The sequence below is a fragment of the Lepidochelys kempii genome, chromosome 3 (genome assembly GCF_965140285.1).
Source record: "Lepidochelys kempii isolate rLepKem1 chromosome 3, rLepKem1.hap1, whole genome shotgun sequence".
Classification (NCBI taxonomy): domain Eukaryota; kingdom Metazoa; phylum Chordata; order Testudines; family Cheloniidae; genus Lepidochelys; species Lepidochelys kempii.
Window position 1 is genome coordinate 96,118,258 of NC_136382.1, and position 24,538 is coordinate 96,142,795.

At 39.4% G+C, this 24,538-nt stretch overlaps 1 protein-coding gene across 3 annotated transcripts in view; it reads left to right on the forward strand.

Moving 5' to 3' along the window:
• NKAIN2 (sodium/potassium transporting ATPase interacting 2) overlaps positions 1–24,538 on the forward strand; it is a 792,430-nt gene that overhangs the window by 406,193 nt on the left and 361,699 nt on the right. For all 3 annotated transcript variants that reach the window (XM_073337203.2, XM_073337206.2, XM_073337205.2), the window contains exon 3: positions 19,849–19,929. In XM_073337203.2, coding sequence (XP_073193304.1) covers positions 19,849–19,929 — 81 coding nt within the window. The remainder of the gene's footprint in view (positions 1–19,848; positions 19,930–24,538) is intronic.

Consider the following 24,538-nt stretch of genomic DNA (forward strand, 5'->3'; position numbering starts at 1 on the left):
CCAAATTTCAGTTTCTAAGCTGCTTATAGATCTCTTAATAATGGACTTGCAACTAGTATTGAATGCTACTTAGAGTGTCGTTTCCAACATTGATCCCCAGTAGTTCACATTTTTTCACTTGTCATCAGTTATCCCATTTAGTGTAGAAAATTATGATCTTAGCTTTGAGAAATGCATTATCATACCTGTTCTAGCCATCTCATCTCGTGTTCCGTCGCTTGCTGCTCTTCACCCCCACCCAGCTTCATCTCTCATCCCAGACCATAAATAGCATATCCATCAACCAATTGATTTTTACAATAAATCACTTAAAATGGGAAAATGATAGCCTCATATTAAATGTAATCAAAAACAGTTTTCTACAAAATGCTCTTTTGTGGTTGGGGGTTTACCTGCTGAATAATTATAATTTCTGTTTTGTTTTTCTCTTCTTAGCTGTTCACCTGTATGTATTACAATTTTTTTATGTTGACATGACTGAATCAGAGTACAACTGTGGGTGACCTTTTAAGGATTTTTTTTTATACAGCTTGTGTCAATAGAAACGGGGATTGTGAAGAGTTTTCTTCCCAACTCTAATACTGTATCAGTCTGTGACCTTAAGTCACTTTTAATTTACCTGTGACTCAATCTACCCACTTAAAACATGTCATAATATTTATCTCAGAAACGTGTCTCATAGTTTAATTATTTTTAAAGACCTTAAAATGTAGGACTTAATCAATCAGTGTCTTTACTCCAGTTTTACACTAATTATTATTGATTTCATTGAAGTTAAAGCTACATAAAACTGAAATAACTCACTGGTGATTCTGGCCCATGAAATATAGCCATGCCTTGAAGGGAAATATTTTAAAAATTATTAAAAAGTTTCTTCTAACTTTGGACCACAAACACTAATGACAAAATGACAATTATGACAAAGTGATTGTCATAATCATATGGCGATTGCATGGTGTCACAACAGGGAACAGTTAAGGTTGTTTGAATGCCCTATTTGTGTATTTGCATACCTTATCATGTTCGGATTTCTTTTAAGAGTAACTCTTTCCTGTCTTTGTAATGCTTGGTTTGAGATAACTGCAACATTTCTAAAATAGGTTTTTACCCTTATGTTAATGGTATGTACTCTCAGCCTTAACTCCATTTTAATTTAGGGGTTTTTTTGCCCTTGGATTTATACTATAGTTTGTCCTGCAGTGCCATTTTTCATGTAGTCTTACCTGTGGGCAATGCATCTCTCTTGCTCTCTTTGTATCCTTTGACTCATTAGCATTATGCGGTTTTCTGCAATGCAGCATGTCTGAGTTTCCATGACCATAAACAATGTATGTTTTTTTCTCTACAGGAGTTTTAAAAATTGTTTTGGCACATAGGTTTATTTCAGCAGGTGTGATAGTATGTCGGGAGATATGGTGTATTGGTTCTCTGCGGCAGTGCTGAAACACCAACTTCCTGCAAAAGAGATGCAGGGTTCTGCAGGCTGACCACATAAAACCAGTATTTGGCACCTATGCCCCAGTGCAACAGTCCAACCAACTGATGAGTGGGCACCATGCCATCTGAGCAGATGGGCTTGAATGTACAGAGCCAAAAGGGAATGTATGTGCATTAAGTGTGGATGTTGATGGCAGGCTTCCCAGCCAGTGATGTCTTAACAACTGAATGTCCTGAGTTCTTACATCTGTAGTTAGAGGGATGCCAGCCTTGCCTGGGATTAACTTTCAAAGAGTAAAAATAAAAAGTTGTAAAGAACTTTTGAACGGGGCTTATTAGACAAGAAGTGAAGGTAGAGACAAAACATAATGGAGTTTCTACCTGCTAACTCCTCTGAGGACCAGAATGTGCTAATGCCAGCTCCTTTACTGCATCCTGAATACTGCAGAACCATGGCTAAATCATGGGAAATGGTGCATAAGCACTCTTCTGGTTTAATGACACCTTGACAGATTTGTTCAGAAGAAGTATGGTTGTAGGTATGCACTCTTGCTACATGTGTGCACAGTCAAATATTGATTAATAAAGAAATACTTGTAGTACATTGCATCCTTTAAATATGTGCAATCCATTTTTATTGATACATATATATTTGTTTTCTGATTTCAGTGCAAACTGGACATTTTCAAATGCTACATTGTTTGCTTCAAGAATTTAATTACTCCTATTTTGATTTTCTGTTTTGTATCTTTTAGGCCTACTGCATGAAGGAATTCTCTTTATTTTATTGGTGTTACAGCTATTGTTAATAGCTCATCTAATGATTCTGCAGATTTTTAAAGAAACTTTAATGCTCTACTGAACCACATTGATTTGTCAAATCCCTTGTTTACTGCAGTTCAGTTGTGTCCTCCAACTGCACTATGCTCCTGTAGTCTCAGCCTTCTAGGGCAATGAAGAGAATTCTGGCCAGCTCTGCTGACCCGTTGGCTTTAAACCAGTGGTGGGCAACCTGGAGCCTGTCAGGGAAATAAGCTGGCGGGCCACCAGACAGTTTGTTTACACTTGCACAGCTGCCCACAGCTCCCAGTGGCCACAGGTTGCCCACCGCTGCTTTAAACAATTGTGCTAGCTGAAGCCCCTTTAAAGCTGGACAGTTTGCAAAGTCACCAGTAATCATTCTCTTTGCTGTTCTCTAGAGGATTAAGTGCAGCCTTTATAGCTGTCTGATCCTTTTCAAAACAGCCAACATTCTCGCAAATCAGAACTGCCAGCTAGCAGGCTTTGGAGCTCTTTGTGCTCTGTCCCCCACCCCTAGAATGTAAATTTTTCAAAGTATTTTAGGTAGCTCTCACTGACTTACAAAACCTGGATTTTCCAAACTTTCTGGGAGGCCTTGATAACATCAGAAAACCGCTATTGTAGAGAACTGTGTATAGAATGAAGAAAGACTCTGCATTTCCTCTGTACCCACCCACCCACAGGTGCTGGAATTAGGGATGCTGGGGTTGCTGCCCTCCCCCTGGCTGAAGTAGTAATAACAACCCAAATACATGGTTTCCACCCTCTACAGCCCCACAATAAAAATTGTGAAGAGAATTCCTTCTATATGAAGTTATTAGAACATGTTTTATAAGACCAGACAGCCTAGCGTAGGTAAAGGTGATAAACAGATCTGTCCTAGACAGAGGAATGTGGGTTTACCTAAGTTTACATATGAGCAGTAAACAAGCCATTGAGCTAAACTGGAAGGGATTTTCCTGCACCTGACCTCAAGAGACTTTCCTGACTTGAAAGACAAAAAAAAACAAAACATCCCTTTGGGGATATAAGGAACAGAGACTCCAACTGTATCCTTCGTCTTAGGAAACAAAGAAACCAAGCAATTTGATCTCCGGGATGGGTGCTGGCCAGCAAAAGCTGGATATGAATTGGTGAGAAACTATCTTGAAGAAAAACTGTATCTTGCTAGATTAAGTTTTAGTCTTTTAGTTGCGTGGTTTGCTTGTAACCAGATCTACCTATATCCCTATTACATAGGGCTTGGCTACACTTACATTTTATAGCGCTCTAACTTGCTGGCTCAGGGGGGTGAAAAATCACCCCCCTGAGCGCAGCAAGTCTGAGTGCTTTAAAGTGCTAGTGCAAACAGGCTCCGAGCACTAGGAGCCGCACTCCCAGCGCTCGGCGCTAATCCCCTTGTGGAGGTGGATTAGCAGCTGGGAGAGCTCTCTCCCCCAGCGCTCGTGCGCGACCACATTCGCACTTCACAGCGCTGCCGCGGGAGCGCTCCTGCAACAGCGCTTTGAAGTTTCCAGTGTAGCAATGCCCTTAGTATCACTTAATGCATGATTCTTTTCTTAATAGACTTGTTTTGCTTTCATATAAATGATCATTGCTGTATAAGTTCAGTAAAGTGTGCGCTTCTAGAAAGCTGACAGGTTGGAGTGTTTTACTGTCCCTCTACAGTCAGTGAACTTAACCCTTTCTCTGTGAGGGTCAAGAGAGAAAGGACTGGTCTCGGCAGTCGGGCCAATTCAGGGCTGGAAGCATACTAAGGTCAGCCTGCAAGGAGTAACCAGGTTGGGCAAAGCCAGGATGAAGCTTGTGGGCTGCTGACAGGCTGTTGGGGCCAGAGTCCTGGACCAAAGCAGCTCAGCTACAGGACAGCCAGGATGACAAGGCAGACAGCAACCAAATTCCTTACTGGCCTGACTGAACCCCAAAATGTCACAATTGAATCAGCAATGACAGTGCATAAGGTCTTAGCAAAAATAATAATTTATTTATGTATGCGTGAGGAGGAGAATAATTCCCTTAATAGTTACTCAAATATCCAACAATCCTAAGTGGCACTCAGAGACTGTTATGATAGGCATCAAGATAAGAATCTAGATAAATGTCAGTAGAGCTCTCTTCCTAGCTACTGGGTCTACTGATTTTTATCTTTTTCTTTCTGTTAAAAATTAATATGGGAAGATTTTTGGATCTCATTACTTGTATATTTTATCAGAAAGTTTAAATTGGTACAGCTGCTAAAAGCTCTATTCATATAAAACTCCATGACTGAATCATAATCATGATTCTTGTTTCTAAATTTCTTTGAAACAAGCCCTAAGCCCAAGGAATGTGGTCTATTTTTCTCCCCAGTAATATTCCTAAATCTGGCTGCAAAACAAAATAAGAAAATCATCCACTTTCTATGTTTCTTCCTGCATTTAAAAGTTCTTACGTGAAAAAAAATTTGCAAAAATTTAGTGTGTCATGATTTCAATTCCATTAAATCTGTATACCTTTTCAAGCATTGGGATTTCATTGAAAACCAATCCCTTCAGCTGTTTCTATGAAGCTTATTCTGCTGTATGTTTTGCAAAGTTTAGTAAGCACTCAAGAAATAGGAGCTGCACTCTTATTAACATCATGCGCAGCCAACTCAGAGGAAGTCTGCTTAGCTTTCTGGAAATAGCTATCTGGATGTGTTGGAGGCTTATACAATTTATTAACATAGCCACTCCCATGACCTGTATCATGATATCTAAAGATACATGTTACCTGCCATATTGATATGACAAACTGGCAAATCAATGTAACTTTAGCACCCTTGTGGCCAAGATGGAGTCTGCTCTGCAGGCAGCTCTGGCCAAGAGAGGGTGCGCGCAGGAATGCAGCAGGAAAAATTCCCTCCACCCCAGGGGTACCTGTTCCAAACCCCCCAGAGTGAACACACCCACCCACAGGAAAAGTACAATGGGTATAACAAAGGGAGATATTTATTTACAGAGGAATGAGAGGAGAAAAACAACAAGGGGAAATGTAGGGGGAGCGGTAGAACAGGGTTGCCTCCAAACCAAGGCCCCACAGGCCCAGTGGTAGCACAGTTTGAAAGAGCAGACACTGAGCAATGTGTCTGCACACAGAGTTCAGGAGTCCTGAGCAAAGTTCCAGTTCAATGGTGAGTCTTGGGTGCTCCTGGTCGTCTTCGGCGCCAGTGAACTTTCCCCAACAAACCCCTCCGGTGCCCTCTTCTGCCATTCTCTGCAAAGCCACACAGAGCGACAACCTCCCCACTTAACTAACTAGCAGCTTCCCTCCTTATTCCCAGTGCAGAGTCACAAGTCCCAGTACTCACAGTCCCATGCAGGTCTGGGCAGCAGTGATGCTGGGTCCAGCTTAAGCCTGTCCTTCTCGGGCGATTCCTCCCTGGCACAGTGCTCCCCCTGGCTCCTGTCCTGGGGTGTCGCTGATTGGCCACCCTGTCCTTCCCAGGCTTCAGGCAGGTTCTCTCTCCTTCTCTTTGTCCCGGGCCTCCCGACTTGCAGCACTTCTCTCCTGGGGCTCCAGAGCCACACCCCCAACTTTCCCTTTCTCTCACTACTCCCCCTCCCCAATAGGAAAAAGATTTAAAGGTCTCTATGGTCTCTAAACCCCAAGGGGTTACACCAATGATTCAGACACCTATTCTGTACAGGGATGGTTATTGTAAGAAAGATGGGTATAAAACAAACGATTAAGCAAATGCTTAACTGGTTACCTGTACCATCTTTCTGTTTTTATAGAATTTATTAAATAGCCTTAATGACAGCAGCTAATAGTATAGGATATAAGAAGGCAAAAATGGTATTGGGCTACGATTTGGCTACATAAATTTTAAAAAATGATGGCTGTATAGCCATTTAAATTTTCAAAATCAAATTTCAGACACAATAGAAAATAGTACATGTACTCAATTACTATCTTGGGAAGGTGACTTTGTTTATCTTTTTGATTAAATGTGCCTCTGAACAGGGCCTGGCTTGTGACAATTAGTTATCAGCTGTGGTGTTGCTGCTAACATAATGGAGAAAAAACACTCCAAAGCTAGATTACAAAACAGTTTGTTAAATTACTTACATTCCAGTTCACCAAGGTCTCCTTCCCAATAGATCTGTGCTAGTCAACCCTTTTAACCTATTTGTCAGTGAATATCAGCCCAGGATCTAACTAATATGTCTAACTGCATAACATAAGCCCCTACATTTATGAAGCCTATATAGACTGAGTGCAGTACAAGAAACTTCCACACTCGGTCTCATTTTTTGTCTGTATGTAGCCATAAAATGAACTTGAAAGACCGTATGAAACAATTATGGTAGACACACGCACAATTCTACAACACGTAGTACTCTTGATTGGAACCTATTCCAAAATAAAGGCACACAGTAACTCTGAGACAACCTTTAGAGAACATACACAAGCATGTACACTTCCTTATTAATTAGGTACTCACTTTCAAGAATTGATCAACTGGATGATCTGGTTAGTCACCCAAAAGAAAGTCACTGTGTTACTTATCACACACCAGCTCAGCCACAGCTTTCAGCTCAGTTTCTGCTCACAGTAAGAGATGACACTGGAAACAAAGAAGGAGCAAAGGATGGACATGACTATAGGCTTTTCCCAATACAATAGTGGGCAACCCGAATTGCTGGAAAATAGAAAGACAGTTAAAGGTGCCTATCCAAAAAAGGCACTTGATGTAACCAAGAAGACTTGCAGGTGGCTGGTTTAGGACCTCAGTCGTCTCCCTTTCAGAGTTAGCTTTTGAGAAATGAAGTGCTGAAGGAGACAGGTCACTTTATCTTATTTCTGCTGGACTGTCCAGCTTGATTCCTCTCCCTGGAGGCGCTGGCATAGAACAATCAAATGATGACATACACTTCTTCCAAAGATTCATATGTCCAACCAAAATGAGAGTCATCCTCTTTGACTATCCAGTCAGGGAATGAGACATAAGGTTTTGAATTCTTACAACTGGGGCTGGAGTTTTCCAGTCTCTCAGTGTAACATACAAGCAGGTATGACAAGATGTAAGGCATGTTAGGCCATAACTGTTGGTTCTGCCATCTTGGTACATAAGTTGAACACTACTTGGTTTACTCCAGTCAGCAATTTATCTCAACAAGTTGCTTTCCCAGGGCCCCTTTGTGGTGTACCACTTGGCCAATTTTGCAGTTATGCTTGCTCAAGTTGCAGTTTCTCCAACAATACTCCTCTAGCTGCTGAAATGTCCATTTTAAATTTCATGTAACTTATACAAAGTCCCTCCATATTCCTGATGCTCTTTAAACTTGTTTTAACAATCCATTATACAATGCAAAAGTCACAACAGAAACTGTTGTTCTCCAGCAGGCTGGAACAGCTATAGAAATCTTCCATTTCTGTTCTCCTTGTTTTAACAACAATGGTAGAGCCTGTGTATGATGGGGCTGAGTCCATGCATTATTAACCAAACTGTTACATTTCTGATTATTTTACTCTGTGGTCAAGTGTCCTTATTGTTTGTTTGGTTTACTGCCTCTTTCAGCACAGGTGTATTTTACTAATTTGATAGGATAAACATGCTAGACTTCAAATATTACACTGACTTCCTCACTATTACTTAAACTAAAAAAAATCAATATGAATGCAACTTTTCTTTCCTACCGCACTGCTCATGAGGTAAATACTTTCACTAAAGTTTGCAATATCTTGCCAAAAGTTGCATCTCTTGGATTTAACTTCCCTTTAATAGACATTTTAATTATAATATTAGATTCCTTCAAGTTCCCCATTTTACTACTATATCTGGCATGTCATATGTCATATATCAAAGTTTGGTATTTATTGAATATGGTTGTTTTTTTTCATTCAGAGACCAGGAAAAAGAGGAAGTCTCCCTAGCTACACCAGTAGTACACTCTTGTGAAAGGTTGTAGCATTCTGAGTTTCCTCCGATTATTGAACAAATGTTCAATGTCGTTAGACTGTGGGTTTTTGTTCTCTCAGCCCTCAGTTCTATGCTTTCTAAAAGGTTTTGATGCCTGAGCAATTCTTAATAGTCAGAACTCATGATTTCTGGGGCCTTAGTTACTACATTATAAATCTTTTCTTTTAGTATGGTGGCTTAATAGCAGTCAATTGTTGCTTATTCACCTTATCTTGATTTCCACATCTTCTCTTGTTAAGGTAACTAATAGATCGGGGCAGGAAATTGTTTTCCTGTCCTGCAGATATTTGCAAGAATTCAAAATTGTCCCATTTCGAATTGGGACAAAAAGTTATTGTTAAAACTCTTTACAAACTGAATAATAAATAAAAATTATTTTGGGTAAGTCAAAATATGTTTCAGAGTAGCAGCCGTGTTAGTCTGTATCCGCAAAAAGAAAAGGAGGACTCGTGGCACCTTAGAGACTAACAAATTTATTTGAGCATAAGCTTTCATGAGCTACAGCTCACTTCATTGGATGCATTCAACAAAGCCCTTGCAACAAAGCCCTTGCAACAAAGCCCATTGGCAACTGTGTCCACATATCTATTCAGGGGACACCATCATAGGGCCTAATCACATCAGCCACACTATCAGAGGCTCGCTCACCTGCACATCTACCAATGTGATATATGTCATCATGTGCCAGCAATGCCCCTCTGCCATGTACGTTGGCCAAACTGGACAGTCTCTACGTAAAAGAATAAATGGACACAAATCAGATGTCAAGAATTATAACGTTCAAAAACCATCGGAGAACACTTCAATCTCTTTGGTCACTCGATTACAGACCTAAAAGTCGCAATTCTTCAAGAAAAAAACTTCAGAAACAGACTCCAATGAGAGACTGCTGAATTGGAATTAATTTGCAGACTGGATACAATTAACTTAAGCTTAAATAAAGACTGGGAGTGGATGGGTCATTACACAAAGTAAAACTATTTCCCCATGTTTATTCCCCCCACCCTCCCACTTTTCCTCAGATTTTCTTGTCAACTGCTGGAAATGGCCCACCTTGATTATCACTACAAAAGGTTCTCCCCCACCCCCCACCTCCGCTCTCCTGCTGGTAATAGCTCACCTTACCTGATCACTCTCATTACAGTGTGTATGGTAACACCCATTGTTTCATGTTCTCTGTGTATATAAATCTCCCCACTGTATTTTCCACTGAATGCATCCGATGAAGTGAGCTGTAGCTCACGAAAGCTTATGCTCATATAAATTTGTTAGTCTCTAAGGTGCCACAAGTTTTCCTTTTCTTTTTTCAAAATATGTTGTAATAACTCAAAAAGTTTAATTTAAATTTTGATTTTCTTTTTCATTAACCTTTCACGGGCTCATTAGCTTACATTTTTGAAACAAAAAGTAATTTTGAACCAGGAAACTAGAATTTTTCTTGGAGAAAATGTCAAAATGAAACATTTCAAGAAATCTTAAACGTTTAACATGACATTTGTTTCAAGTTGGGAAAGTTGTCCAGCCTGACCCTGTTTTGTGACCAGTTTTAATTTTGGTCAAATCAGCATTTTGACAAAAAAATTGTGATCAGCTCTAGTAGTGAAGAACACAACTATGTTAACTTAACTTCAACTACTCAACTTGCATAAAAACTCCCTTTTCCCCCTTATCCTAGACTGCACATTTTATGAAAGTGATGTACAAAATTTTCTGAAATACTTTTTCAAATATTCCCATGACGAGTACACCTTATACAAAATGATATCTACACTCATCATCTTCATGTGGGACAACTCCCATGATTGTAGTACCAGCACTGAGGGATATAGCCTGTTCTGAAAGTATAGATATGGGGGGGAAAAGGAGGAGGTGTTGTGCTATATGTCAAGAATGTATACACTTGGTCCAAGGGGAAGTGGGCAACAGGCCTCCTGAGAGTCTCTGGATGATGATAACAAGGGAAAAGAACAGTAGTGATGTTATGGTAGGTTCTATTATAGACCACCAAATCAGCAAAGGAAATGGATGGGTCATTCTAAAAGGAGGTAACAAGATTAGCTAACACACATGAACAGGTATTAATGGAGAATTTTAACTTCCCTGATAGCTGTGGGAAGACTGTTACAGCAAAACATAATACATCCTGCAAATCCTTAGTATGTGTAGAGGACAACTTTCTGAATCAGAAAGTTGAGGAAACAACTAAGGGGTTGTCATCTTGGATCTGGTTTTGACCAACAGGGATGAATTAGTTGTGAATGTGAAGGTGGTTGGGAACTTGGGAGGAAATTATCATGATCTGGTAGAATTCAATATCCTATGGGAAGGAGGGCATGAGAACCACAAAACAAGGACACTGGAAATCAGAAAGGCAGACTTCAACTGCCTCAGAAACAGTAGGCCAGGTCCCATGCAAAAAGACCAATTAGGAAGAAAAGGAGTCGAAGGGGACTCACCGTTCTTAAAAGATGTAATACTCGAGGCTCAACATCAAGCTATTCCGATGCAGAGGAAAGATAAGAAGAGCCCCAGGAGACCAATGTGGCTGCACAAGTTGCTTTTCAGGTATCTAGAAATCAAAAGGGATACATACAGGAAATGGAAGAAGAGGCATGTCACCAAGGAAGTATATGTGGGAATAACACAACCATGTAGGGACAAAATCCGGAAAGCTAAGGCAAAGAATGAGTTACAGCTTGCAAGGAATGTTAGACACAACTAGATGCAGTTCTTCAAATATGTCAGACCAAAAAAAAAACTATCAAGGACCATGTGGGTCCGCTACTCAGTGGAGAGGGTGAACTGGTAACGGAAGATGATAGGAAGACAGAGTTGCTCCATGCCTACTTTGCTTCAGTTTTTGCACAAAAAATAACGTCACCTAATGACTAGCAAAGTTACCATAGACTTTAAAGGGAGGAGATACAGATTGGGATAAGTAAAGAGCTCATCAAGGATGTTCTGACTAAAATGAATGAATTCAAATCAGCACGGCTGGATGCTATTCACCTGAAGGAGTTAGCTGAAGAAATCTCAGAGTCACTGTCAATAATGTTTACTAACTCATGGATGACAGGAGAGGTCCTGGGAGACTGGAGAAGAGCTAATGTAGTGCCCATCTTTGAAAATGGTGGGGGGTGGGGAGAAGGGGCCAAGGAACTATAGTCCAGTCAGAGTGACTTCAATACCTGGAAAGCTACTAGAGAAATGTATAAAACATTTAATTTAGAAGTACCTGGAGGGTGAAGGGATAAATCACTAGCAGCCAGCTTGGATTTACCAAGAACAAATCATTCCAAACCAGCCTGATTTCCTTCTTTGACAGAGTAGTTGATTTGGGGGATCGGGGAAGTGTGGTGGACATAATATACCGGGACTTAATCAAGGCTTTTGACACAGCCCCACATGACATTCGCATAAGTAAGCTGGAGAAATGTGGGCTCAACAGAACTACCACTAAGTGGGTATAAATTGGTTAAACAACTGCAAACAAAGAGTAATTAATGGAATGATGTTGGATTGGAAGGAGGTCTCAAATGGGGTTTCATAGGAATCTATTCTGGGTCCGGTGTTGTTTAACTTCTTTATTACTGATCTGGATGTAGGAATGGAGAGAATACTGATCAAATTTGCAGATGACATAAAGCTAGGGAGGGTGCCAACAAATTGGAAGATAGAGCTGAAATTCAGTGGGATCTTAATACATTGGAGAACAGGGCAACAAAATGAAATTCAATAAAGACCAATGTAAGGTGCTATACTTAGGGAAGAAAAACCAGATGCACAAATACAAAATGAGGGAAACCTGGCTTGGCAACAGCACGGCTGAGAAGGATCTGGGAGTTGTGGTGGATCACAACCTCAATTTGAGTCACCAAGGTGAAGCTGTTGCAAAAAAGCAAATGCAATTTTAGATTGCATTAACAGAGGCATAGCATGCAAGTCATGGGAAGTGATAGCGCTGAATGGAGCGGTACTGGTTTCAGCCTCAGCTGGAGTACTGTGTCCAATTTTGATCACCAATGTATAAAAAGGATGTAGAGAAACTGGGAAGGATCCAGAGGCAAGCAACAAAGATGATCAAAGCGGTGGAATGCCAGCCCTAAGAGCAAAAGCTGAAGGAACTGGGTATGTTTAGTTTGGAAAAGAGGAGATTAAGGGAGGATATGATAGCAGTCTTCAGATAATTGAAAGGCTGATATTAAAAAAATGGAGAAAAGTTACTCTCTTTTACCATAGAGGGCAGAACAAGAGGCAATGGGTTCAAATTACAGCATAGCAGATTTAGATTAAATCTCAGGAAAAACTTCTTTAGGACAGTGGAACAGACTCCGTTGGGAGATTGTGGTAGCTTCTTCAGTGGAAGTTTTCAAAAGGAATCTGGATAGCCATCTGTCTTGGATGGTTTAGACAGAACAAATCCTGCATCTTGACAGGGGTTAGACTAGATTTGTGTTCTTTTCTAACCCTATGATTCTGTGTGCTAAATTTGTGCATTCCTGCAGCTAAGAGTCATTGCATCGGATCATCAAGTGGTGGCTTGAACAAAACTATGCTAGCTTATGCTAGCTGAGGGATGTGCAGCTGGAGGGGGTTTTATTTCCATATAAACTCTCGGAACACACACCCCTATTTGACACCCACCACCCCACACTGGAATCTATATGGAGTATCCTTAAACAACTACAACCCACACTTGATAGGGACCACATCCTGAAAGAAATCTTTCCTGAACCCCCTCTTCTGGCATTCAAATAATCCCCTCACCCCCCAGACTCTCCAAGCTCATCATCAGAAGAAAGCTCTCCACAGATCAGGACACACCAGACCCTGCCAGAACCACATATGCAGAACCTGCAGATATGTCTTCACTGCTATGGTGATCAACACTCCCCACAGCACACCTTTCAAGATCCATGGGTCCTACACATGCCTATCACAACATGTGGTGTACCTCCTCCAGTTTCACCCAATAACAACTATGTGGGTGAAACTAGACAGTCACTACACACTCAAATGAACTGTCACAGAAAGGGTGTTTTTGTCTTTTATCACTTATCAGCAGTGGGCAAACTTTTTTTTTCCACAAAATGATTACTCTATCTGACCTCCAGTCCTCATTCTCAAAGGAAATGTGCAGAACACCTTCAAAAGAGAAGTCTGGGAGCTTAAATTCATAACATTGCTAGATGCTAAAGATCATGGACTGAACAGAGATACTGGATTTATGACTTATTACAACAATCTGTAATCCACTAACAACATTCCCCCCCAAAGCTGCCTCCCCTGCTTTCCTTTCCCAGCTATGACTGGAAAAGTATTTACAGGCCACTTCACCTTGAATGGTCCCTTGAAATATGTGTTAACCAGTTATGCTAAACAGTCTATTCCACCTAGCTGTGGCACTGAGTACATATCCCAGACCTGAAGAAGAGCTCTGTGCAGGATTGAAATCCTGTCTCTCTCACTCTCAGACATTGGTCCAATAAAAGATATCACCTCACCCACCTTGTCTCTCTAATATCCTGGGACCATCATGGCTATAACAACACTGCATAGTGCTGACCTAGTCCATCCAGAGAGTCATGTATGAACATAAATATTGTCTCTTAACTATGAAGGCAGACTGAATTGTGTTGTTCAATGTCTCTCAAGGTTTCAAGGAAGCTCTACTAACCATAGGTAGGTTTGGCAAATAGGTTTCTGAGTGATAGTTCTAAGTGTTTGCAGAGCTGCAGTGGTAAGCTGAGAGCAAAGATGGAGGACTAGAAAAGGTATGCAGGGGTCAAACATGTGGTATGCACCCAGATGCTGTACCAGCGCTCCTCTGAAGATTTAATACTCCAGAATCTCAGATTTCATTGTTTTTTTTGGGGGGGGGGGCAGAGAGTCTTTTATTTTTATGGTTGTAACTAAAACCTAAAAAAAATGTGAACTGAGTGTAAACAATGCAGGGATATCCATGTGAGTCTGCAGAGAACTTGGGGCAGTAGTTCTGAGAAGTCTGAACTGCCCCATTCATCTCAATAAGATGCCAACTCAGATTTCACTTTATTATATTAATGTCAATAATGTAATTTAAATTATTTCATTCCTCATAAGAGATGAGAGGGAGGATAACACTCTTGCTCAGTTTACTTTGAAGTCTCATTTTGGTGCCACAAGTTGGCGGTGTTTAGATGAGACTTTTTTTTTTCTTTCACAATCAAAATGGAGCTCAACTCAGAGTCCGGTCGAGCCCAGAGAAGATACATGATCATATTCTAAACATCTGCACAACCTCAAAGCTGATTTTGTGGGTGGAGCTTGGAAGAGTACCACCATCTATCGCCCCTTCCCCATCTGACTGCTGGGTGTATGTGATACTGAAAATACTATGATGTGGGGCACAGTATTGTAGCTGCTATAGCATATGTTTTCAGCTTAACTGAGAGGAATTTGCAACTTTAAAAATGTAAAAATATAACAAACCAATACTTTGAACACGCAGAGCATAAGAATTTAATTTTGCTTTTTCAGTTATAGAGGTATCATAACAATTTCTGAGGAACACATGCTCTTGGTCTGAGCATTTTCAAAATGATATTCAAAGGATCAGTCTCCAAAGTTGTTTTCACTTAAAAGGTATATGGGAGTTTCTTTCCATATGGGGAGGTAACATGGCAAGGACATTGGACCCAGGGAGTCCAGAGACTGGGCTTTTATTGTTAACTTTGCCACTCAGTTTTGAACTAAAACAAGTCATTTAATCTCTCTATGCTTCACTCTTCTTGTCTGTAAAATGTAAGTAATTTTCTTATCAGATGCAGAGCTCATCAAGCCAATACGTCGCAGCCTCATCAGCGAAGTGCAGAGCCCACAGACCAAATCTGGTCAGAGGGCATTTGTCAGTGATGTGAGACATTGTCTTTGGCCACAGCCACATGTGGGATCCTCTCAGTGGTCCCAGATGTGAAAGCTGGCTACACATTGACCCTGGCCCATTTGAAATCAATTCAGAAGGGCCCATGAGCACATGAGAAATATAAAAGAAAAGGAGTACTTGTGGCACCTTAGCGACTAACCAATTTAGTCAGGTATACCCATGTTTGGGTCAATTATAAGAGATTGGTTTCTGACATCAGCTGCAGACCATTCTTCATGCCACATTGACATTTTAGAGAAATCTGGGCAGGGCAAAGGAGCCCACAAGTGCACCCTTGGGTAGTCAAAGAGGTCCATGTATAGTGATAGGCTTGTGTATGCCCTGATCATCTCAACCTTTCTGTCTGTAACATCCGCACAATGGACGTGTGGAGGAATGATGTTAACACAGGAGCCACAGTAGGTCAAATCATACAGTTATGATGCACGTAGTTGTGTGTCAACCTAGTTTGACATAAGATGAATGGAGCTGCAGAGTAACAGAGGGCTAAACCAGATGATTGGAGAACTGGAGTATTTGCTCCCCAGGAAGTGCCGGCCACTTTGCTTAGAAGATATTTATTCATCTTCACCTTAGCCACAGATTTTCTCAAGTGGTTAAGATATGTGAGAGATCTAGGATTTCTCTTAGATTGGGTGGGATTTGAGTTTCAAGCACTGTCCATAGTGGAAGAAATTCAGTTCCTGGCCTTCTCTGGCATTGTAAAGACAGAACATACTCAAAACTTTTTATGATAATGACTTTTAATATTCAAGTGCCTGTTTATAGTTCCTAAAGCTAGTTTCAGATTTTTCAAGTTTATCAAGTTGCTCTAGGTTTTGCTGTCTTACCGTTTTGGAATGGTTTGCTTTCTGTGTAGCTGTGGCTAGGGTTAAACTCACTTCAGTTGTACCTGCTGTGAAACATTCTTTTTTCTTGTGAACCCAGCCTATCTCTGATGTTTTCATGTTTTTCATTCTTATAAAATATTCAGCAGTATAAAACATTATAAAACATTCAACATTTTTCCTCTGGTTCTTGAATTCTCTAGTGAAAGCATGCTCTTTCATAAGCCATATTTCTCTAGCGTATAAAGCATGCATTAAACTTAGCCAGAACCCTTTCATAGTCATCTTTGTGATTGTCTTCAGTAAAGTCAAAGGGTTTAAAGATATGCTCTGCCTGCTTTCCCATAACATAAATTAAAAAGATACCTGTAGATCTCCAGTTTCTTTGTGCAGCTTTTTTGCAATTTGAAATCTTGCAAATATATTGCTTCCAGTCTGTCCATTATGAAGGTTTCTCAAAGCTGAAGTTCTCTGGAGCATTGAAGAGTGGCATACTGATGATTCCATTATAGCTTATACCTTGTTTATGTAACTCTTTTCACTGAAGGAAAGAATTTTGATTGGCTTCATGGATCAGTGCCTATGTTCCTCACAGATTAGCAATAACTGTAATTAGCATTTAAATCTTCCACTTTAGCCTTCCAGCTATATTTCTTTTCGGTGTAGATTTTCACAATACCAAGATGGCAACTCTCTCCTGGTTGTAGGTATTGCCCCCTGGTGACATCTTCTGTCTGGTGGTAGTCAAGGGTTTGCTCATTGAGGTTCTTGGCTTGTTGATTTCTGGCTGTTGTATCTTTGTGGTGGTCGCTGTCAGTTAGTGCAGCTCCTTAGAACTCCCCAAAAGGGGAAAAAACAGACAACTCTGGCTCCTTGAAGATTTCTTACCAAATGTTTCTTAATTAGCTGTATATAACAGACAGCGCCAGAGGGATTTGTTCCTTGTTGCAGACCTTCAGTGTCAAATTTCCAAAATGATTAGCTGAAGCTCATGAGACAAAAAGCAGTATTTATGACTGCATGTGATCCAGCGATAAGAGATGTGCCAGATCTGAAGCAGCTGAAATAACTGCCAGTGGGGAGTGGGAGCATCCTTGTTTTTCAAAATAATTGTGCTCAGTACTCATCCCCAAAGGTTCAGGTAGCAAACACTTAACGTGACATTTTCATAAGTAGGGGGTCTTTCAAATAATGTGAAAGATTTTTGTTGTGGTTGTCCAAAACATAGCAGATGTTTGTTTTTAAAAATTCTGAAATTCAGATGTTGGCATTTTGAATGATTGTGACTAGACAGTTAAAAAAAGAAGTTATGCTATTATTTTAAATGTAAGAGGCTCTGCTACCACAAACAAATCCAAAGTGGCTTACTGCATTGTCTTGATCCATCACTGTGTGCTTGCTTTATAAGGTATCTTTCAAATCAGCTACTGCATGAATGCAACGTGGAAACAAAATTCAGAATCTTCAACTCAGTCATACTACCTCCACCACAGTGCAAATAATATAAAAAATAAAATAAGAAGGTTAAGTTTGTGAAGTCAAGCACTGAGAAATTAGGAAATGTCAGAACTAAGGTTACCCAGGAAGCTGTAATTTTGCCTTCTTCTTGCTTTGGCATATCTGACCTTTGGTATTGGATAGTAACAGTGCTGTATTGTGAAGCAGCCTGCAGTAGACTGAAAAGCTCAGTATACCGTTACTGAACAGGTGCCTTCTGATTGGCTTAAGGTTGGCTTTTTAAAAACACCTATGTGACTTAGTCCCATTGACTTCCAGTAGGTATTGTGCTAAGTCATGAAGGTGCTTTTGAAAATCCCATCCTTAGAGAATGGACTTGTATTATCTATAAATCAGAAATCAGCTGGCTCATAAAGCATAATCTAAACATTTATTTAGTCTGCTAGACTAAAGCTCTATTTGTTATCATTTTAGGCAAAGGTTGCCTATCCAGTAGTCTGGCTGGCTGACAATGATTTAATTATCTGTAATGTAAAACTTAATAGCTAAATGTAAATGTCTTGATATGGTCACATGCAAGAATTTTCAAATAAATTTAGAACAATATTATGGAGGCCTATGCTTCAAGTGGAAAACTGGTATGACAGACCATATGCAAATAATGAAATATCACATTGAGAAGTACAAGCAAAGCACCACAGGACTCAGTATTAGATTTAATAATTTAAATTATATACAGGAAGATGTAAACAATAGATAAACTACCATACATTCCTAATACCAAATTAGGAAAACAGATTGTAGCAGGAATGAGAGAGAAATTGTAAAAGGATTTTGAGAATTTAGAGGAGAAGGCAGAATTTAACTGAATGAGATTTACTTTAGATGAAAGACAGATGATGCACTTATAGCAAATTAATATCAAAAAGGTGAAAATGCAAGTTAAAAAGCAGTAAAGTGGGGAAAGAACTGGGAATGGTACATTAATTCACAGCAACCTAAATATTTCACAGTGGAATGCTGTCAAAAATTAGAAAATGTTCTATTGGACCATATAAAAACTGAGTATCATGAGAAAGGGAAGTAGTTCTTTTTTTCATACAACTGAGGTGAAGACAGACTTAGAGTACAGTGTGCTGATGTACTTCTCATGAACAAAATAATGAATTGGATGTAATCCAGTGAAATACAAAAAACATAACAATATTAAACATATGAAACAAAGTCAGATTAAAGGAATATAATGTGTATGGTTTGAGGAAAAGGAAGCAAAACAAAGGGGAATGTGATAATTTTGTGAATTCTTGAGAGGCAGAGGACATTGGTGGCATAACAAGGGGAAATAGTCTTAAAGTAAAATGGGGGGAGAATAGTTTATATTATATTGGTTTATGAAACAACTCTCATATATGCAATATCATGGGCCCATAGATTAAAATTACCAAACATACAGAATTAAATTAGGAGTAACTAGCAAATAGGAATAAGTCATTAGAATAGCATTTGCAGATGTTAAGGTTTATTAGACATTGGAATAATTTATCAAGGGAATTTTTTGGGGCACTAACACTAGGCATGACTAGACAACAGGTCAGAAATTAGCGTAGAAGATCTTCAGTATGGTAGGGAGGCAGCATTTCCAAACCCAGAATGTATGATGTCTCTATTAATGCAAAAATGTCACCATATATGTAAGTGTGGATAGAAGGGCAGAAAGAAAGTGTACCTCCTTTACTCTCACAAAATATGCATATTAGAAAATAGATAACACAAACCATTGAACAGGTTTTGCTCAAGCTTTTCTACATCCACTGTCCAGTATAATTCAAACTCAGATGAAAATGAACATTTTCAATGGTGTATTAAAGTGAACATTTTGGATCAAAAGGTTTGAAATGCCAAAAAATACATGTACAGTGAGGCACCTAGAATTCCCTCTGGATTCCTCACCAACATCGTAAAACAACTAATGAAGAAACATCTTCCAGATAGTCCATCTCAGGTGTGGTACAGAGTCAAGTACATGCTGGGACGGGACTTGGGAATTTAGAGAGTCCCATTTGAATAAGCATATAGTGCAGATGCAAGCACTAAAACCCACTTAGGTAATACCAAAATGTGTCTCATTGCTTTGATACTAAGATTCTCCCATAATTAGGAATACAACAAAATCAAAATGAATTTGAACATTAAATTTCAGGACCATCACCTCCCCTGAGATGCATAATTTCTAATGTGAATAAGCACCAAATCAGCTCTCACCAGTTTGTGGCTAGGGAAAAGGAGACATTTCTTCTTGCTTTTATTTGCAAAATGTTTTCATCCAGCTCCACTGTATTTACAGTCTCTCTCTTTTGTGTCTGTCTGAGACTTGGACAAACAGTTTAAGCTTTATTTAAGTTTAACTCATCTGATTGCAGAATTAATAATGTATTATTTCTCTCCTTCTCCTGCAGTATGCTGTCTGGCTAGTCTTCTGGGTCACATGGAATGTGTTTGTTATCTGCTTCTATTTGGAGGCTGGGGATCTTTCAAAGGTAATTTACCATCAGATATGTCTAAGCCATCTGTACATTATTAACATGCCCCCATTCAGAGGCTAAGTCTTCTGCTACTTATCCTCTTGGCATCATTTAAATGAGGTTTGCATGATGGAAATTTCACATATGCCGTATATCTTGCCATTCCACATCCCAGACAGCTGAGGTATTTGTGTTTTTGATATCAACTATACTTTTAAAGGAAAACTCACTTTCTTCTGGTAGTTATTCAGTGCAAGTGCCACCTTTGGGAGAGCTACTAATCAGATTTGATAAATACAAAGGGAGATTGCTATCTCAAGGGTAAGCATGCTCTTTTTGTATCATTTAACTTGGTTATTGTTTTGCTGAATTCTTTCCAGGGGCCTATACTGCAAAGTAATAACGGTAAAACAAGGTGTCACTGGTAAATTAAAATGTAAACTGAGATGCCAGGATAGACTGGATTGTGGAGTCAACTTCAGTTTGTTACTTAGAATCCTAGATGAGCCAAGAAAAATTTCACAGAAAAGAAGGCAGTTTTCACTCTTATTTCACTGTAAGTGCTGCCTCTCAAAGCACTCCCCAGAATATAAATTCAGTGCACTGTTCGACAGTATCTTGTATTCCCATGTGTGCTGCTCCTGCAAAAGCCTGGATGAAACCCTAGGCTATGTCGACTCGTAAGATGCTGCAGCAGCACAACTGGAGCACTGCAACTGTGCACCATTGTCTCGCTTCAGTGTGGTAAGTTTTCGGTTTAAACCAGCCCCTCATCCTGTTGACGTCAATGGTAAAATTCACTTTGACTTTAATAGTGCCAAAGTTCCTTCTTTGAGGTGCTTAATTTATTTTGAAGATATGTCATGCTTTCTGCCTTTGTAACTGTAGATAGGCCCACTCCATTAAGGAGCTGGGCAACGATGTAATAAATACAATGACCTTCTGGACAATATTTTTTGTTATATTACAAATGCTTTGTATATTGTGAAGAAAACTATTACAGATGTTATAACAGGCAAGTTATGCTTGTGGCATCCTGTACAAACTAGTATTTTATTTGTTTTAAACTCACGCCCCTTAGACCTGTTCTTTGTAGCCTGCTGCATACATTGGCTAGTCTCTGGGTGTGAATGAAAATGTGGGGTGCTTGTAGGCTGATTTGAGAAGGAATTGATCTGTTTTATCATTGCATTTTAATGGCTAAAAATCATTTAAGAACATGAAAGTGATGTTCTGAGTAGATATGGGCCAGAGCTGAGATTTTTTTCAAAAGTTTGGGGGTGTTCACCTCTTGGTTGTTTTTTTTTTTCTTTTTTTTTCTTTTTTTTCCAGAACTGGGTGCCTTGTTCAGGCCTATACAGCAGATGCATCTGAAAAGTTCATTTTGGTTCCAGTGATATGCTCTATACTTGGAATGGGGAAAAACCCAATGTATTCCCATCACCTAAATTAGGTTTCAAGCTATTAATTTCATCTCCTGGGTCAGGGCATGGGGGCATTACCTCACATCTAGACATTCAGAAATTCCTAAGCAGTCAGAAATTCCTTCACAAGGAATGGTTTTAGTGGAAAGGGGAAGCAAAGAAACGCTCATGGATCTGGCCCATGATGGAATGTTGTACAGCTTTGGAGAAGATGGGTCTATTTTATCCTAAATAAATGTGGTACCTAAAAAACCACTATTTACAAAAACTAAGCATATGCTTTGCCACATCTGTAGAAAAACAGTCTAGGACATGCTAGGGCAAACTTATCCTTGTTGTAACACATTGTGTGTGTCTTCAGGCCAGCAGAGGGGTTAAACAGTGCTTCACGGCTAGCACTGTGCCTCATACATCTAGCTATCGTCGTAAGTCTTGCATTGAATTCTCTTTGTTACATGTATTTTTTAACTGAGAATAAATACGACATCGAAGCTTTAATGATACTTGGGAGTATTGTCTCCTGTTAGGAAAGGCATGTGGAATCTTAAAAAGATAAAGCACTGAACTGACTCTAAGCAGAATATAAAAAGTAACCTTTAGGGGAGCACAGTATTAGCGTATATCTTCCACTAGGGACTCTGCTGAGGTCGTAAACAATGAGAGGAACTTGCACAGCATGGTTTTAGGAATTGCTAAGTTAAAATGACAGCTTAATAATAGTCCATCTGGGGATAGTTTATTTTATATGTATGATATATAGCTTTCTACCAAATAAAATCAAAGGTTTTTTTTGAAAGTTTTGAAACTTGCTTCTGCTCTTTGGGCATCCATGTTGTTATCACCTAGTAATTTAAAGGAGACAACCTATTTCAATCTGTTAATATATCATACCAATGGTTTACTAGTTTCTTTCTTTCTAAATTAGTTTTCAAGGGCAGAGGTCATGGCATTTTTATAACTGTGCCTTATTATAGCAAAAGGGCCTTGTAAAGACTATTTTTAGAATATGAGATTATCCCCTGCTTACAAGAGTGAAGGAGCCTAAAGGATTACCAGTGAACAGCCATGTGGAGCTGTTCACATTCTATGCCAATATGGGGAATGTATGTCCATACAGTGGAGAGTGGTATTGCACTTTGACTATTTTCTATCCTTGTGCTTTTTTTGTAAATGCCTTTGCTGACAACCTAGCTTCCATAACTATGCAGAATAATTATGATTTATTTGTTCACTTCCAAAAAGAAGCAAGTTTGGTGGTGGGGGGATGTTTTTTAAAGCTACTTGGTTGTTGTATGGGTTTATGGATTGCCATCTGGAATGCCCACTTCACAGTACATTCTGTTACACAGTAACCCTTTTAAGTAATATTTCACTGGTCTTCATGTTTTCTCCTTGGCCATATGGAGATCCTCTTAGTAAGGCACCATAGCCAATATAAGTGGGAGTTTGTAGGCATCTTTAAGAGAAACAGACAAGATTACTACTTAAAACTTATCCATTTTTGTCCCAAGGGTGGAGACAACACACAGCACACAGAAGGTATAAACTCCCTTGGGTTAATATATGCATATGTTGTGCCCTTTTAATGAGCATACTGTCAAAAATCAAAGAAAACGTATTTATCCTTTACGAGACAAAAGTAGGATGAGTTTCCATTAAATTTTAATTTTGCATTTACCACTTTTAAAAGGTCAAGAAATATTTCCAGATGTCACTTCAGTGAGGTGATTCTGCAACTTTGTAATGGAGCACAAGAGCAATTAAATGTAGGGCCATATTCAGTACTGCTTATTCGTCGTTCAGGCAAAACTCCCGGAGATTTCTATGGGAGTTTTGCCTGAACAATGTCTGCTAAATAAAACCCCTCAGTAAAGAAGTGCTGCAAATGCTTATATAACGTACTTGGTTCCAGGAACATGAAAGCTTCCACTAGAGACATCTCCAGATGCTGTAAATTCCACAAGCTGGATAGCTGAGGAATAAGAAGTTTACAAGCCAAAGGCATCCAAATGTTTTTTTTTTTTAATTTAAAAGTGGTAAGATATTGACTGGAAAAAAAAGTGTTGATGTGCTATTTAACTTGTACAATTAAAATCACAACAGCACCATTAATTTAGACACGTTGCACAAAAAATTCTATTTAGTCACATCAGTGTAATTCTGGAATATGACTGCACTGACTTCAGTGGTGTTCTCCAGAATTGTATGAAGCTGGCTGAGTTCTGCTGATGTTCTACTTTTTGATCTTTGTTGGTTGTTAACTGTGTAGGTTAATGTATTTGCATTTATGGTGCATTTCCTGAGATCTTCCTTTTTTTAAGTTAACAACTGTAATATCACATCAGTGAACTGTAGGTTTGCTTTCTTTCTCTCTCTTTCTAACATTACACACAAAAATACTTTAAAAGAATGTTATATTTGCAAAGCCAAGCACTAAAAAGTTTAGGAAATGCCAGAATTTAGGTTGCCTGTGGAAACTGAATTCAGCCACCTTGTGCATATGAATTATGATATGGTCTTTAATTACATATCCTTTCCTGAGGACCCTTACCACATTCAGTGCACAGGATGGATCTGCTCTGTGGATGAATCAGAGAGATATGTAGTAAAACAGCCTATTGTCTGTAAGACTCCTGCCTCATTTGTTGTAGAATTTGAAAGGTGTGTAATGAATGAAGCATGAAATAAATAGATGGTGCTAGTCAGTAACTTATTTTCTTCTAATTGTTCACTGTGTGGTCCCAAGCCATATTTACTTCACACTATTTGCACTCTGCTCAGAATACTGAATGATGATTGTTGTTACCCTAGCAGCTAGGAGCTCTAGTCATGGCTGTGGTGCTCTTCCCTATAATAGCTGAATGATTCACAAACTTTAATGAATTTATTTTGAAAACACCTCTGGGAGATGAGGTGGTATTACAAATCCCCTTGTTCAGATGGGGAACTGAAGTGATCAAAAGTGTCTGCTAACTTTGGATTTGCAATTTGAGAAGCCCAGGGGCAGATATTCAGAGTACTTAGCACTATATAGCACTTTATATGTTCAAAGCACTGTGAGCAGAGGCAACGATAGAATTGGGTACTCCAGGGTCAGCATTCAACTGCCATAACCATAACCATGAGATTGTATTTCACATCCTGGATGGGATTGTTCTGTAGATGGAATAAACCCTTTGTCCCTGTCCCCTCTAGGCTGC